The sequence below is a fragment of the Arachis ipaensis genome, chromosome B05 (assembly GCF_000816755.2).
Source record: "Arachis ipaensis cultivar K30076 chromosome B05, Araip1.1, whole genome shotgun sequence".
NCBI lineage: Eukaryota > Viridiplantae > Streptophyta > Magnoliopsida > Fabales > Fabaceae > Arachis > Arachis ipaensis.
The window spans coordinates 21243399-21261154 of record NC_029789.2 but is presented as its reverse complement, the minus strand read 5'-3'; the positions used below and the strand labels follow the sequence as shown (position 1 = coordinate 21261154).

The 17756-nt window shown below is 33.6% G+C and overlaps 2 protein-coding genes across 3 annotated transcripts; one reads left to right on the top strand and one right to left on the bottom strand.

Annotated features, from left to right (window-relative positions):
- Nucleotides 5651-6802, top strand: LOC107643303. Its single transcript, XM_016346907.2, has one exon. It carries the CDS (start codon nt 5908-5910, stop codon nt 6601-6603), a length of 696 nt encoding a protein of 231 aa, XP_016202393.1. The 5' UTR covers nt 5651-5907; the 3' UTR covers nt 6604-6802.
- LOC107643302 (pathogenesis-related homeodomain protein) lies at nt 6768-17449 on the bottom strand. 2 transcript variants are annotated; one of them, XM_016346905.2, is made up of 6 exons: nt 17115-17449; nt 16072-16946; nt 8010-8175; nt 7792-7915; nt 7582-7694; nt 6768-7480 (listed from the first exon to the last, which is right to left on the bottom strand). In XM_016346905.2, the coding sequence occupies exons 2-6, from the start codon at nt 16905-16907 to the stop codon at nt 7115-7117; spliced, it is 1605 nt and encodes a 534-aa protein (XP_016202391.1). In that variant the 5' UTR covers nt 16908-16946; nt 17115-17449; the 3' UTR covers nt 6768-7114. The 2 variants fall into 2 exon arrangements, with proteins under 2 accessions (XP_016202391.1, XP_016202392.1); XM_016346906.2 differs by having other exon boundaries at nt 16072-16928.

The following is a 17756-nucleotide window of genomic DNA, read 5'->3' as shown; positions in this document are numbered from 1 at the left end:
TCGAAGCCATCCTCTGTATTATTGAGTTTGTTTTGTCAGATTAATTCTGCTGATATAGAAACTGCGTAATCCAACTGCTAGGTAGTTTGTAAATTGAACAAATGCTGTAAAAATTTGCCATTTATAAACAACTTCTATTCAATGAAATTTTTTTCCATAGTTAAACTATCTGTGCTGTTAAACTGTCTGTGCTGTATTCAAAAGATGTATTACAGGTGGTAAAATATGAAGGAAAACATCAAGGCAGATATAAACACAAATTATAAACTTTTACACCCAACGCAAGTTTAATATACACCCAAGATTGCTTAAAAAATACACCCAAACTGTCTGTGCTGTTAAACTGCCTGTGCTGTATTCAAAATGTATGAATTACAGGTACTAAAATATGAAGAAAAACATCAAATCAAATATACACCCATAACCTGCGAATTTTTACAGCTTTTGTTCTATATGTATCTATATATATGTAAATATGTAAATTGTGAATTAACAAAAATACACCCAAAAGCACAGTGCTTCTACACCCATATTCTGAAAAACTATACACCCAAACCCTGCTGCTCTGCTGCTGGTACCCTGAACTGATAATTCATAACATGTCCTTGATATTGGCTGGAATTTGAATGCACCACTGATGCAGCATCAAACAGGTTTATCTGAATATAACACTCACACATTAGCTAACCTATTAACGAGAAAAATAAACTCAATTTTAAAGAACATAAAGAACATTACTTTTACCTCGCTTAAAACTTTCGTCTTCTTCTTCTTTGTGGCATTTGCGATCTGTTTGTCCAACTTTGAACCTAGCCTATTTTTTGGACGTCCTCTTGTTCAAATCCTTGGCGGGCTTTGAAGCTCGTTAACGGATTCCAAGTTGACGTCTTCGTGGGATAAAGAAGATGTCCTCCTCCGATTCGGATGCAAATTCGCAAATATTTTGCGAACGAAAAACCAATTGGTCGAACCTCTTGCTTCTTGGCTCCATCAGTGGCTCGTCGTGGCTGCTCTTGATGTGTGTGTGTCGCCTCTTTACCTTCTTGCTCCATCGTTCCAGTATATATCTAGGTGACACTTGGCTTACTTGTTCGAAGCTTAACACGCTTAGTGCGTAACGGCACAGTATCCCTCTCGACTCGAATAATAAGCATTGGCATTTTACCTCGGCTGCAACTGAGTCGTAAGTAACCACAAACTTGTTGAATATTGAGCTGGAAACTTGTTCTCCAACTTCGTATACTGAATAGCCTAGAGCGGAATTCGTTAATCTGGTGATGCAATTCGCCTTTCCTCTAAATTGCGCTTGGACTTCCCTAAACTTTTGATGAGTGTACGCATCTTGAAACTGAGCTTCAATGGAGGATTTGGTTGCACACGGTATGACCGTATGAAAATCTGCAGCATCTGATTCTCTCTCTGCTTGCTCCCTGCTTCCGAGGCAATTATCGTATTGTTTGACGAACTAAATAAGCGAGCTGTTCCGGGTGATATACTTGTTAAAAAATGAATGCATGCTCTCGCTCCTTTGTGTGCTTCTCATCCCTGCCCAGAAGTGGTGATCCAGATAGATAGGAACCCATATGTGACGGTCTTCGTACAGATCTGCAGAATACACCCAAACACAGACTATAAATACACCCGAGAGAACATGCAATTTACACCTCTGCTGCAGATTTTAAAAAGACATTACCTGAAAGTCACTTGTTGTCCGCAAGACCAAAATTCAGCAGAAAATCATTCCAATTCCTATCGAATGAGTCTTTGCTATGAGAGTTCCAAACAACTTGGCTCATTTCTTGTTCAATATCGGCGTGTCCCTTGTACCCGTTTAATTTTCTTGGAATCTTCTTCATGATGTGCCAAATACACCAACGGTGAATTATTGTTGGCATACAGGCCTCTAAAGCCCTTTTCATTGATGCGCACTGATCGGTGAGAAACCTTTTCGGAGCGTTTCCTCCCATGCAACGAAGCCAGCACTGAAATAACCATTTGAATGATTTAATTTCTTCGTTCTTCATCAAAGAGCATCCGAGAAGTGTTGACTGACCGTGGTGATTCACCCCGACAAAAGAACCACAGACCAAATTATACCTGAAACAAATTACCATAGTGCAGAATGCAAAATCATTAAATACACCCCAATAGATTCTTCGTATACACCCAAAGAAACAGCAAATATACACCTCTGCTGCGAATTCGTAAAAATACATTAATTTAGCATCATAAACAGGGGCAGTTTGTTACCTGTTTGTATTGTAGGTGGTGTCGAATGAAATGACGTCTCCGAAATACTCAAAGGCAGCTCTGCTTCTTACATCGGTCCAAAAAGCTAGCTTAATAGATTGATCCTCCTCGAGTTCGAGCTCAAAAAAGAAATTATGATTCTTCTCTTTCATTCTTAACAAATATTTCCCGAATTCCTTTGCATCTTCTTGTTTGGAAATATTCCGCACTTCCCTGGTAATGTAATTCCTCACGTCCTTTTCGATAAAATTTAACTCGCGGTGACCCCCGGCAGCCGCAACAAATGATTGGTAGGTTTTGCTTGGTCTGATACCGGCCTCCTCGTTATTCTCTATTGTACGACGAATGGACATGCTTAGTTCCCTGTGCTGTTTGAGCATCTCTGCTTTACTTGGATAGCAGGGGTGTGAATGATCCAGCACAACCTTTGAAATGATCTAAGCACCGACATCCTTCAATGTGTGTATATAAATTCTTGCAGGACAGTTTATACCGGCTGTTGGATTGGTCTTCTCGAACCATGTCAAAAACTAAAAACACACCCAATCATGTCTGATATAATACACCTGAACAACAACAACTCAATTAAAATAACAAAAAACCAGTAAAGTGTAAATACACCCACACTTCTAGCAAAAATACACCCAAAAAAGACCTGATCTACACCCGAGCGTCTGCTATAAATTCCAGATAAGTAATCAAAACTAATACATTGAATCGACAGATTCATGTTAACGTGTTAGTTTCACAGTCGATGTTCAACAATTTTTCAACTACACAATGCTATACAAATTACTGCAAGAAAATTCATACTAATCCTATGTAAATCAAACCTCAGGAACTTCGTTAGATTCAAATTCATAATCCACTTCGCCTGGATTCAACTGACAATCTGAGAGGTTGAATGATCCATTATCTTCAAAACGAGTTCAAACTTTGATTTTAGAAAACAACAAATCAAAATAGAAAACGAAGCTCGAGTTGCACAGAGAGAGGAAAGTAACGTAAACGAAGAACATACCAGTGAGAAAAGGAGAGGAAAAAAACGATGGAGAAGAAGGAGGAAAGACGCGCGAGAAGAAGAACAAGCAAATCTCCAAATAACGAAAACGAAGAAGGAAACAAATCTTTTAAATTTGGTAGTTAGATATACGCGGGATCTTATATAGCGCGTGTATACAACGTATGTGTAGCAGCGCATTTTTTTGTTTTATTGCTTAATGAACTTGTAAAGCATACAAGTCCTAATGGCTTCTATGCAGAGCTTTTCCGTAAAACTTAAAAGTATAGTAAAATTTGAGCACTTTATATGCGTAGGCTTAGATTTGTTAAAAGTATAGTAAAAGTATAGTATTTGTTTTCTCAGTGTCCAATAAAAAAATATCCAAACACAAATCATATGAACATCAATCTAATTTTATTCGTAATTAATTTTGTAAAAATACATTTATATCAACATTTGTTATCTGTCTTAGAATACTTTTATATATGATGAGGCTGAGCTAGCAATGGCAACAAATGGGTTTTTTGGCCCAAATTTTCTTGATCAAGATGATTTTGGCTATGTCCACAAAGGAGTTCTTCCATATCGTGTTTGAAAAATGATCTTACCAATTTAGTTTTGTTTCTGACTTCCACGTTTGTGCCACTCCAAACAATATCCTTCATGGGAGTTATTGCATGAGGTTATTGACCTCTCTGCATAGCAATTAGAGCATGATACATTCTAAATACAGATTCAACAGAAGCAAAGAAATTATTCCTAAAAAACTAAATTCCAATTCGATTTGGATGACTCCAAAACTGTAAACTGAGACACCTTCTGTCCCTGAATATATGTTTTCGAATAGCACAACATATCTATGTATGAAGTTTCATTTTAACTAGTCTATCATACTTCATATATGATTGCTGAATTGTTTCTAAGGTTACATTAAGAATCAAAACTCAAAAGTTACAAACAGTTTCTCAGTATATGATTGAGAGTTGACATAGTGCTTTCTCACTAAAAATCAAATTATAATAGCTATTATCATAGTTTTATAATTTGATTTGAGAAATGCTAGAAAATGTGACCTAAAAGTATATTGTTGGATTACTAGATTAAAAAAAATTAGATTAATAGCTAAAGTGTTGGCCAAAACAATAAATTCTGCTGTCTTTTGAGTATTTTCTCTTAAAAACATCTAACTCACGGTTTTTATTTTTCTCAAGTATGGAAAATAGTCTACCGTTTTAAAGAGAAATGAGTCTTCTCTTCTACTCAATTACACTATTCCGGTACATTAAAGAACTTGATAGCCTAGGTTCCAAAGTCATGCTATTCAATTCCGTCCAATATCCACTTACTTATATACACACAGTTCTGGTAATCGACTAACTCCTAATATTTTATCTCGTGCAAGTCATAAATCCCCCCATAGTCAATAAACCGTGCTCTTTACGTTTTTCAAATACAAATTTTCATTTGTTCGGCATTGAAACTTGAAAGGAAAACTGTGCCACTAACCCTACAACTACATGATCATCCAAAAGTCAAAGTCAAAGAACACAAATTTCAGCAATATATTGCAAAGGTGACAATGCTAATGGTGCTACATACACACAATTCTAAAATATAACAGTTTCTCTAGCAGCAAGAAAGATCAAAATGAAGAAGGGTTATTCTTGTTCTGTTGCGGTGGCATTCAATACCATTATTTGTGTCTTCATGATGTTGCTGCTCTGGAGCAGCTCCATGAATGCCGTGGCCATGAGACCTCTCAAAGATGAATCATCATCAGCTCCTAACCTCACCTTCATGGGTTCAATAAGCCGGGCTTATTCTGGGCCTAGCCACAGAGGACGTGGTCATTGAAAATTGAAAATGGTGTCACAGGAGTCATGCATTACATTCACAACTCTATTTATATTAAGAGGAATGCTAGGGGCCATCAACTTTTGTGATTTTAGCCATCAAATAGTCATCAATGATGGTTTTAATGGTGTGAGATTGGTGTGAGAATTCATCCAATGGTTCATTTTCCTTTGCTGGTTACATGCTGGCCAGAATTTAACAAAGTTGCTGGCCCCCTAGACTTTTCCTTATATTAATCAATTTCTTTTTTTCCCTTTGTCTGTATAGTTTTCACTTTTCAGTCTTAAGTCATAACTGTAAGATCGAAAATACCTTTCCGTTTTCTTCATACTGAAGTTAAAAAAAAAAAGTGTGAACAGTACTTGAATCAGATACCTCAAGTTTGCCTTATGCTTTGGTCACTTACAAGTTTTAAATTAGTTATTACATGTTCACCACTTTTTTTTAGTCTAGTTGTTTTTGTTCATGATGTATAGGCATCAAATAAGGCCACATGCATATTGTGAATAACATAATATCACTATATTACTACAGAACTAGCAAATTTTATCACTTTAGACTATCAATCAACCAACATTAGTATTTTTATACATAAATCCAAACAACAATATGCAGTAATATTTAGGAACCATTACCAAAGAAAAGACTAACCAATAAATGTCATGTATCCAACACCTCCGTATTACTAGCTGTTTTGACGCCAAATTCCTCCTATAAAGGAAGTAGTTGTAAACCATCGAAATTGCGCAAATTAAAAACCCAACGAAGTTATTAAAGCAACTCATCCTCAATATAATTCAATGGCTAGATACCATAATGAGCAGGTTCTATGCTTGTTGCTGACCCTGGCAGCTAGCGTGTATGGCACTAAGGCAGTGGACTATGCAGTGTCCAACAATGCTGAATCCAGCGTTGGCAGCCGCCGCTTCGAAAAAGAAGTAGGCTCGGGTTACGCCAAGCAAACTCTGAGCGATGCTGCTGACTTCATACACAAGCTCTTCCATAAGCAAAACACTGATTATGATGTGAAGAATGTCCAGAAAGTGACCATGGTAGTCGAAAACATCGATGGCGTGGCATATGCCGACAACAACGCGATCCATGTGAGTGCAGGATACATAGAGAGGTTCCAGGGAGACATAAAGAAGGATCTGACAGGAGTGCTATATCACGAGATGACTCATCTCTTGCAGTGGGATGCTAACGGCCAGGCTCCCTCCGGTCTCATAGAAGGCATTGCGGATTTCGTGAGGCTCAAGGCTGGCTATGCTGCACCGGGCTGGGCTCCCCCGGGCCGTGGAGATAACTGGTTCCAAGGCTACGACGTCACTGCTCGCTTCTTAGACTACTGCAATACCATAAAGAATGGTTTTGTTGCCGACTTAAACGACAGGATGAAGAGCAGCTATAGCGATGACTATTTCACTCAGATTCTTGGCAAGCCCGTTACTCAGCTCTGGATTGACTACAAGGCCAAGTTTACTACCAACGACTAGCAGAACTAGATTACATTTATAATCATAATAGTAATAATAATTAAGAATAACACATGTATCATAACACTTTGATTCAGGGTTTGGTGGTGGAGAAAATTTGACTAGATTTCTATTCTGGCATTCACTGCTTCCCCAACAATCATCATGTTATGTGCTATGGCCACTTTCTTCAATAAAATTTGATTTTCGTATTGCTTCTTGAACTAGCTTAGCTCTTCTACTTGTACACTTATGCCATACTTTGACATATTGCATCATCACATAACGAACCACACAACGAACGTTACATGTACTAATTTACATCCTTCAAGCTGCATTGATCGACCTATTTATTGCGACGCCTGTATGATTGATTATTTTTTGTTATACAATTTACAATTACATAGACCTGTAAATTTTAATGAGGGAAAAAACCACTACCAACATGTCTTTTCCTGACAACAGTAGCGGAACTCTCTTGGCCAAGATTTGGCTTTGGTAAAGATGACAATTCATTAGCTGCAGAAGGCTTCTAACCAACTTTGAACTTTTTACTGCGAGAGCTTTTACACTTCATAATATCATCCTGTGGTGCAAGCATTTGAGCTTCGTCCACAGTGTCATCAGAAATGAAACCAGAGCTTGAATTTTCTTCAGAGGCTTCCCTATCAGTATCTGGAGCATTTGGATCATAATCATCATCCTCTGAATGCAAATCTTTCAATTTCTCAGAATCAGAAGCATAATCAGATCCATCAGAGCTTGATTCTCCACCTTCATCCTCTTCATCTTCTGGAGCTTTAGGCTTGTAATCGTTGTCATCAGAATCAACTGAAGGAAGTCCCAGGCTATGGCCCGCATTGGTTCCAGCAGCCTCTGTTGCTTCAGGAAAAACCCGCTGCACAGTAACAAATTAAAGGAGAAATGAAAAACTCAATAAATAAACCATGAAGACTAAACTGTAACAGGAAAAAAAAATCCTGAATTTTGCTCACTGACCTCCCAGGTGTCCCTAATAGAAAGACTTGTTCCTAAGAAGTCATTAAGAAGTTTAATGCATTCAAGTTTGCAGTTACATCCTGGGCATAGCCAAATATCATGGCCCGGCGGAACTGTAACCAAATATATTTAAATGATCGATAACTCAAAAGCACAAAATTAAAAATAAAAATAAAACAAATAAAAGAGAGTAAAAAGTTAGTATATTACTGTCTTTAGTTAACAATGGAGGACTTAAACAGCATTGGTGAAATCCACGGTCACAAGCACCATCACAGAGAATTATATCATTATCAGTGGTCAGCTCTTTGGACCCGCATTTTGCACAGAAAATCTGCCACAGAACATTTAAAGTTAGTGAATAATTCCAAAGAACAATGAATAATAGGATAGATCTTCTAAGATTGATATGTCAAGAATCAACCTACATCGTCACTGCGTATTGCTCCTTCGGAATCAAACAAAGACTCTGGAAGCTTTCCTTCAGCACACAATAAACCCAAATTCCAAAATAGATCCCTAATTTTCAATTTTCTCCTAAGAATTTCAGACTTAGCTCGTTGAAGCTCCTTCTCAGGCTTTAATTTTTCAATGCTGCAAAATTACAATGCAGTCAAACAGCCATACAAGTCTTCAGTTTTAAACCAAGTTGCTGCTTCTAGGCCGGGTTCAGGTTAAACCAAAGCATCTCATAAGCAACCAGTATTATATCACTTCCACCAACAATTTAGATATCCCCGCCACTCCCCTCACAAACATACGAAGGAAAGAAAGGGGCTATAAACTAAAATAATATTACAAATTACAAAGCACCTTAGAGCCAAAAAGTTATGTCATATAAGTAAAACAACATGTCCCAAAGGAAATCGGGGTGTTAGAATCTGGCAAATATATATAACTGCTATTTGGTGTCCAATTTCTAATTCCTAAAATGTTCTTATAACCACCATTACTACACACGTAATAAAGCTAACACTATCCAGTATCCACTAACCAAGCATCCACTAAACCTTATAGAACTAATATATACTAAAAACATTAAAATTCAATAACTTAACCTTTTCCTGGATATTTATAAATGGGTTGACTTCTGAAATGATTCAGAATAGCATGCAATGGCATTGCTCAATCCATATAGTCAACCTCTACCAAGAAAAGAAAATTTATGAAGAAAGCACATTAAACCTCTAGTAGTAGGGTTATATATAATTAAACTAACAACAAACGTGGAAGCTGACATTGATGAGCTAAAGAAAAAACTTAAGCCTATAAGTCAAGAAAAAATAACTATTAATATAATAAAAATTAACAAGATAACACATAAAAATCAATATTATTTGAAACTCAAGAATTATTATCCAAGACCAACCCCAGTTGGCGTAAGCCTTGAGAAAAGAACACAGTTAGTACAAAATAGTGATGGGTTAAGTGAACAAATTATTTTAGATCTAATGTATAATATGACTATGGCAGTAACTACTTATAAGGCAAAACAAGTTAGTGATAGAAAAGCAGCAGTCATGATCACCAAAGGGTTCACGGGACAATTAAAAGGATGGTGGGATAACTTTCTAGCCTTATCCGAAAAAGATTTAATTTTAAGTAGTGTAAAACCAGGAGACCAAACACAAGACGCCACAGCAACCTTAATCTTTACAATCATAAAAATTTTTTAGAAGACCCAAATATTTTTAAAGACAGAATAGAAACCAACTAATGAACTTACGATGTCCCACCATATCATAATTGGTATAAAGATGTTTTCATCTCTAAAGTTATGATGAGAGATGATGCAGCAGCTCTACTCAAACTCTTTTCAAAAAAAGTTTACAAAAGCTACAATCTCTATTTGGTACTCAAATACCATATGAAGGTCTAATTTTTGGCCAAATACATAATATAGTAGTACAAACTGAAGTAGAAATATGTACTGACACTAGATTACAAGAAAAAATAAGAAAAAAATGAGTAGTAAGCAAAAATTTAAAAAATTTTGTCAATAATATGGCATTACAACTGAAAAGACACCTAGCAACTAAAATAGAATTATTAAAAAAATATATATAAAAAATTATGAGCATAAGTATAGATATCAATCTAGAGAACCTTATATAAGAGGAAATAAGCCAAAGAAAAACTACAAGAAAAAACAAAAATGGAACAATAAAAAGAAAAGTGACCAGAAACACATAGTTTGTTGTAGATGTAAAAAGTCAGGTGATTACGCTAACAAGTGCAAAACAGAAGAAAAAATAAACAAAATTAATAATGACGAAGTAAGAAAAGCTTTAGCTGCTATACTAATTGACAATGAATCAGAAATCGAAATAGAAAAAGAATATTTTTTCTGTTGATTCAGGTAATTTTATACAATAGTTAGATATACCATCTTCCTCGGGTTCTTCTGAATTAGAAGAAGAAGACTCGTGTTTGGGATAAAAAATATGTAGTTGTGATAGTTGTATAAAATTTTTAAATATAATTACGAGAACTCAGAAAAAGTCAATCAATACATTAATCAGAGAACAAACAAGCACTTTAATATCTATAATAGATAAATTAAAAGATTTTCCGTTGAAAGATGAGTTCATATTCCAATTAAATGATCTGATTAGAAGAAAAAAAAAGTCAAAGAAGAAATAAGGCCAGTAGAAATTAAAGAGATATAGAAAATGGATCCTCTCAATTTTTTTTAACAATTGAGGGAGTAAAGTGTGATCTCCCATCATTAATTTTATAAGTGAGACCAAAATAAATATAAAAGAGAGAGCAATGAAGGGTTAGAGATTACACTTTACACTCTCAATTTTTTTTAACAATGGAGAGGATTCATTCCCAGAGATATATAACATGTTTAGAACTTCTAAAGAAGAGACTTCTTTAAAACATTTATAAGAAGAAATAAAAATGTTGAAACTCGAAATTTTTTAATTAAAACAACAAGATATCTCTCTTGACTACACATACTGAAGTTAGAAGGAGAAAACATGGTAAAGTTACAAGAAAGAAAAGAACTATTAGAATTAATAGAGGAAGAAGAAGAAGTCATAACCCTACAAAATTACATTAATGAACTAATATTACTAAGAGTAAAGTATCGTTTTTGTCCCCAACGTTTGCTGTAAGTTTCAAAGTTGTCCCTAACGTTTAAATCGTTCTATTTAAGTCCTAATGTTTCAAAATTGACTCAATGTTGTCCTACCGTTAGGGATCTGTTAACAGAATTGATGACGGGACAAAATTGAGACGATTTTAAAATGTTAGAAACTTAAATAGGACGAAAATGTTGGGGACAAAAACGATACATAAAAATAAAATTTAATTGGGTAAAGTATATTTTTTGTCCCTAAAGTTTGATAAAAGTTTTAAAAATACCCCTAAGTTTTATTTTGTTTCAATTTTGTCCCAGAAATTTTCAATTTGCATCAAATATACCCCTAACAGCTAATTTTTCAAAAAATTTAAGATCGATTCAACAATAATTTCATAAGAACAACCCTTAATACAAATAAATCAAGCATAATTTTTATGCATTATTGTTATATTGGTTTTAAATTTTTAAAAAATTTAGCCATCGAGAATATATTTGATACAAATCGAAAACTTTCAGAACAAAATTGAAACATAATAAAACTTAAGGGTATTTTTGAAACTTTTGTCAAACTTCAGGAACAAAAAATATACTTTACCCAATTTAATTTTATCCTTCAATAATATCATTTTTTTACTATACATAGTTATTCAATTTTTTTAATCATATCTAAATAAATTATACTTAATCACATTTACTTTTGTTCTAAATAAATTTATTTTTTATAAGTTTACTCTTAAAAATTTTTACTCATCATAAAATATTTGTAAAATAACTAGTACATAAACTTGTAGAAAAAAATGATACATATACAATAAAGTAATGTGATTCTAGTCATTCTACAAATATTTCATGATGAGTAAAAATCTTTAAGAATAAAATTATAAAAATATAAATTTATTTAGAATCAAAATAATGTAATTAAGTGTAATTTACTTAGATTTGATTAAAAAATAATTGAATAATTATGTACCGTAAAAAATTGATATTACTGAAGAATAAAATTAAAATTTATTTCTATGTATTGTTTTTGTCCCCCAACATTTTCGTCCTATGTTTTAAAACCGTCTCAATTTTGTCTTGCCGTCAATTCCGTTAACAGATCTCTAACGGCAGGACAACATTGAGTCAATTTTGAAATGTTAGGGACTTAAATAGGACGATTTAAACGTTAGGGACAATTATGAGACTTATTCCAAACGGGACAAAAACGATACTTTACTCTATTACTAATTAACCAAAAATGGTATACTCCTATAGAAATAATGATTGGAAAAAAAAATTGAGTTTATAGCCATGATAGACTCAGGAGTAGATGTAAACTGTATATAAGAAGGGTTAATATCTACCAAGTATTATAAAAAAAACAACTAAAATTATTGTCAAAGTAGAAAATGATAGAATGACTATAAACTATAAGATTTTTAAAGCGAAAATTTGTAAAAGAAAAGTATGCTTTTCAACTACTTTTTATTGACAAAAAGAATATCCCAACAAGTTATATTAGGAAACTCCTTCACTCTTTTACTATATCCTCTTATGGTAGATGTAGATGGAGTAACCACCTATTGTATACCAAACCAGCTCATTCTATTTGAATTTATACAAAAACTCAAGAGGAGAGAACTAAATTTACTACAACAAATTGCTATCTCCCAACTTAATATAATAAAAAAAATATTAATTTTTTGAACCAAGAAATTATATATAAGAGAATAGAACAGCAATTAGAAAATAAAAAAATTCAAAACGTAATAAAAATGTTAAAAAATAGGATAAAAAAAGATTTGTGCAGCCTAAATCCAAAGTTTTTCATTATAGAAAATTACATGAAATATTTCTATCATATGAAGATGATTTTAATAAAAAAAATATCCCCACTAAAGCAAAATAATCCAAATGAACAAAGAATTCTTGACGTATTGTAAGAAAGAAATCCAAGAATACTTAGACAAATGACTAATCAGGCCATCAAAGTCTCCTTAGAATTGTACAGAATTTTATGTAATGAAAGTCTCAGAAATCGAAAGAGGAGCTCCAAAGTTAGTAATTAATTACAAGTGTCTAAATAAATCCTTAAAATGGATAAGATATTCTTTACCCACAAAAATGACTTAATTAAAAGATTAAATAATACTATACTATCTTTTCTAAATTTAATTTAAAATTTGGATACTATCAAATATCAGTAAAAGAAGAACATAGATATAGAACAACTTTTATAGTACCCTTTGGACATTATGAATAGAATGTAATGTCTCAAGAATTAAAAAATGCACCAAGTAAATTTCAGAAAATTATGATTAATATTTTTTACTCAGGTAGATTTTACCATACTTTATTTAGACGACATACTTGTATACTCTAAAGGAATAAACCAATATATTCAACACCTAAAAAAATTCGTTAATATTATAAAGGAAAACGGTCTTGACTTAACTGAAAAGAAAATAAAAATATTTATAACAAGAGTAAGGTTTTTAGGGTATGAAATTTTTTAAGGAACGATTACTCCGATTAAAAGATTTGTTGAATTTGCAGAAAAATTTTCGGATGAAATTATTGACAAAAAATAACTACAAAGATTTTTATGATGTCTTAATTATGTAGCCGAATTTTTACCATGAATAAGAACTTTATGTGAACTTTTATATAAAAGATTAAGAAAACAACCTCCATCTTGGACAGAAGACATATCCAAAATAGTTCAAAAGATTAAAACTATAGTGAAAGAAATTTCTTGTTTGAGTATACTAGACTCTAAGGCAAGTCTAATCTTCGAAACGGACACCTCAGAATTAGTATACGGAAGAATATTTAAACAAATTTCTCCAAACTCATCAAAAGAGCAAATAGTTAAATATCATTCTGGTATATGAAATTCAACCCAAAAAAATTATGCCACTATTAAAAAAGATATTAGCTATTGTCTTGTGTGTTTTACGTTTTCAATAAGACCTTCTTAATCAGGAATTATTGTAAAGCTGCTCTTAGCGTATTAAAAAATGATGTTAAAAATTTAGTTTCTAAACAAATATTTGTTAGATGGCAAGCTATATTATCATGTTTTGATTTTACTATTAAACATATTAAAGGTGAATCAGATGCATTGCCTGATTTTCTAACAAGAAAATTTTTGCAAGGTAAAAAATGAACAAGAAACAAGTAAGCAGTGAAGATTATGGTCAACCACTTGACCAACTAGCAACTTCAATACAAGTTAAACAATTAACCATTAAACCTTTGACAATGTCACAGGTAAGAGCGAAAAATCATCTGCATCAACTAAGAGCTTACATGAAGTTCCTACAGTTAACCGATATACATTATTACAATTATCTGATCTAATTTAAAACTAAACCGTTATTCGAAGAACATCTTTACCATGAAAAACTTATACCCATAAAAATAATGGCTTTAGAAAAAGAGTGGTTCAAGATGGTTAGAAGAACCTTTTACAAAACAATTTTTTCAAATACTTTCCATTACCCTCCAGTGAGTATTCAAAAAATCCGAATTTTTTATGAATTTATTTTAGTTGACACAGGATCCATTGAATTAACTCACAATAAAGACCCAACCACAAAAGACATAATATACTCCCAAATTAAGATCATCAAAGTAATAACCCTATCAGAATGGGAAAGACCTCCCTTTCACTGTAAAAGTTTTACTAGAAAATTCGAACCTCAATATTATTCCTATTATGATTACATAGATCCTTGGTGGAACACCCTATATCTTTCTCCGAATTCACATTCCTGGTTCATATGGTTCTGCAAGGGAATTTCTCTACCATTTTTCAAATGGTTTCAGGTATGGTTCCAAGAGTTTGGACAAATAGAAGTTATTTTTTCAAAGGAGGTTAGCATGGCTTATGAATATTTCAAAATCAAAACCTCATTTTTAGATGGATATAAGCTCATTTCCTTCATTTCCACTATGGAAATATGCTGAATAATGATCTGGGAATATGACTCCACAGAATATGAAGACACTCCAAGCATCCAATATTTAATTCGAAACATAAAAGTAAAAAGGTGGAATAAATTCGACCTTAACTTAATCAGTAAAAAGACCGTTGATAATTGGATGACTATATCTCATAAAAGAGCAGAACCCCTGAGCCACAGTTCAGGGTTTGAAAAAATATCATACGAAAAAGAGACTCGTTTCTTAACTCATAAAAAATAGATGATGTCTGCCCTTGTAGCGGTTACCTCAGAAGAAGAAATTCATAATTCTCTAAAAGCAATAAAAGCAAAACCAACAGATGAAGATGAAGAAGTTCAGTCCAACCTAGGACTGTACATACTAGACACCCAAAACCCATTTGGAGATTGATTAAAAAAAAGTCCTAGAATCATCAAAAAAACAGACACTTATCCAACATCAGAAAAAGAAGTGTCAAGACAGCTCAGAGATCAACAAAAGCATCGCATGCAGAAAATAACAAAAGTCATCAGCGGAATACTAACAGAATCACAGCAGAATTACAAAACCCGCTACCAATTTTCTCAACTAGGACAAAACACATCAAGTTCAAGACAGAATCTTTGAATCAGCCCACAGAAAAAGCAAACAGATTTGCAAAACTAGGGATTAAATTATAAGAGAATAAAGGGGATAGATAGTCCACTATAAAAGGGGGAGGGGGAAGGAGTTGTAAAGCATCCGCATTTACACACAATCTCTCATACTTTGAAACACTTTTAAAGCTTTTGTTGCAATCTTTCATATTACTCAATCATATTGTGAGTATTAATATTTAATTCATTATTAATTTATTAGATGTTATTATATTATTAATAGTGGTTTTGTTCAATTTATATCTTGTTAATTTAAATATTTACATTATTAATAAGATATTAATAATAGTTGGTATCAGAACCAAGTGAAGCTTGGTTCTGGTATCTTCTCATGAGGCCACCATTTAAACATGAAATCAGACTTCATTAATCTTTATCTCCTTTCTTTTTTCTCTCAACAAGACCAATCCTTCACAAAGCATTGGGGAAATGAGGTATCGGTAAAATACTTAAATATAAATATTTTCTTCTTAAGGAATTTGATGAATAAAAAAAAATGATGCAATTTGAATACAGATTTCAAATCCAGGGACCTAAGACTTCAGTGAACTGATTTATCCAAGTGCAACAGATAAAGTTCTAGGCATAGACTTCTACAGTCACTCAACTCATAAAAGTAGCATTCTACATATACAGGATAACTCAGCCTGAAACCTTTAAAATGTGCCATTGAATTCTGAATGACCACAAAATAATATAGTATTCTGAATTAAAGGAGATCAAACTAGATCAGCCTCCAAAAATCATATCCTAATGCAGATTAATACTTCAAGTTAACTAGAGCACAAGGTAATGGTACAATTTACATACCTGTATCCTTTCCAGCCCTCGCCAGAATAAGCATCAATCAAGCTCTGCTCATAGCTTACTCTGTTCAATAAATATCGTAAGTGACTCCTTATTCTTGAAAATTCATCAATAATCCCCTCTCCTCCCCACTGTTTTCTCTTCCTCCCTCTTCTCTTTTTCTCTCCAACATTTTTAACATCAATCAAGTCGCTACTTAGTTCAGGCACTTTACATTTTTCTCGAGTCTGCGACTGCAAAGCTCTGTCACTGCTTCTCGAAGACCTGAGTGTATATTTTCCCTTGAGTAATTTTGGAGTTCTGCCGTCCTCCGACTTTAACCTCATTTGAGTCAGCCTTTTAGACTTTCTTTGCAAACAGTTAGGACCATCATTTCCTGCAACATCCCCAGTAGGCAGGTCCAAGTGTTCAATCACTGAGCTCATGTTCTCTTGTGCAGGACTCGGCTGCATTTGATCCTGAACAAAAAGGCTACTTATTGAGTTAGTTGATTCTACGGATCCATTTTGAACATTTTGGGAGGCTGGTTGAGATTTCCTTTGTGAGTTATAATCAGATAAATCTCGAAAGGCCAGTTCTGGCTCGACAGTAACTTTTTTATCGCAAGAACCTTCTCCAATCTGAGAACTCTTTACCAAAACATATTGAGGAGGAGCAGATAGTTGAATAAGAGAATTCCCTCTCATATTATCAGAACCTTGATGTAACTTTTCATCAAAGACGGTGCTATTCTTCATACTGATTAGCACCTTTTGTTCATTTTCTAAACATGAAGAACCAATCTGATTTGTATTTTCTGAGAATTCAAATTGCTGACTTCCTGGATCAAGTTTGTGCATGTGTTCTGACCTATGATGTGCCTACACCACCCGAACACCCTAATCAAATAAATCCAAAAGAACTAAATACTGCAATAAATTGTAACATAAATAGCCATAGTCTTCAAGATACAACTTAGATCAGTAAAGTAAAAGTAGCAATAGTTACAAAGTGAAGCTGAACGAGATTAGTTGCAAGTAGTAAAGCATGTGGCTGTACTTCCTTACGTGAAAAAGAAGAGATGATTGGATTTGGATCTGGATCTGGAGAAGTGAACCGAGTTGAGATGCGTTGAACTCGATGCTCGGAAGCAATTCCTTCGGTTGCGTGTCTTTACTGTCTTTGCTTTCCAGTTGCCAAATTCCAAGTCCGATGATCAAATACTCCTTCTACTTCGAGCTCTCTCTATTTTGTATTTTCTAAGCTGATTCAACTTCAGAATGACCAATAAGCCCCTCAAACACCCAACCCATTCACTCCAAACTTAACCCCGGCATTCTTCATTCTTTTACAACCCATCTTCAATACCATCTTCATCCTCTTCATCCCACCAGTAACAAAACCACCAGAATCATTTTAACAGGAGCCCCGACTCTGTTCATTTTATGAAAAGAGGATCCACCTTTATATGATAAGAACAATACCACCTTTAATCATTTTTGTTAAACAACTTGGCTTTTCTGTTAGGTTTGCTGTGAACTTTTAACGGCTGAATCTTACGTAGAACGATTAGATGCTTACGTGTTCTCCAACAATTGGATTGGAACAAATAATTCTTTCACTAAAATTTTTAGTTGTAACAAATAATATCTCAAAAACAACCTTATTTATTATTCTTCTTGTTTTTTTTTTCTTTCCTTTCTTTTTTT

What these genes read in the sequence shown, in the direction of transcription:
- LOC107643302 (XM_016346905.2), bottom strand. Translation starts at nt 16,907, where the DNA reads ATGCACAAACTTGATCCAGGAAGTCAGCAATTTGAATTCTCAGAAAAT. An exon ending in GAGCAATACGCAGTGACGAT is followed by an intron (nt 7,916 to 8,009) that starts GTAGGTTGATTC and finishes GTTCTGTGGCAG; the next exon opens with ATTTTCTGTGCAAAATGCGG. An exon ending in CTATTAGGGACACCTGGGAG is followed by an intron (nt 7,481 to 7,581) that starts GTCAGTGAGCAA and finishes GTTACTGTGCAG; the next exon opens with CGGGTTTTTCCTGAAGCAAC.
- LOC107643303 (XM_016346907.2), top strand. Translation starts at nt 5,908, where the DNA reads ATGGCTAGATACCATAATGAGCAGGTTCTATGCTTGTTGCTGACCCTG.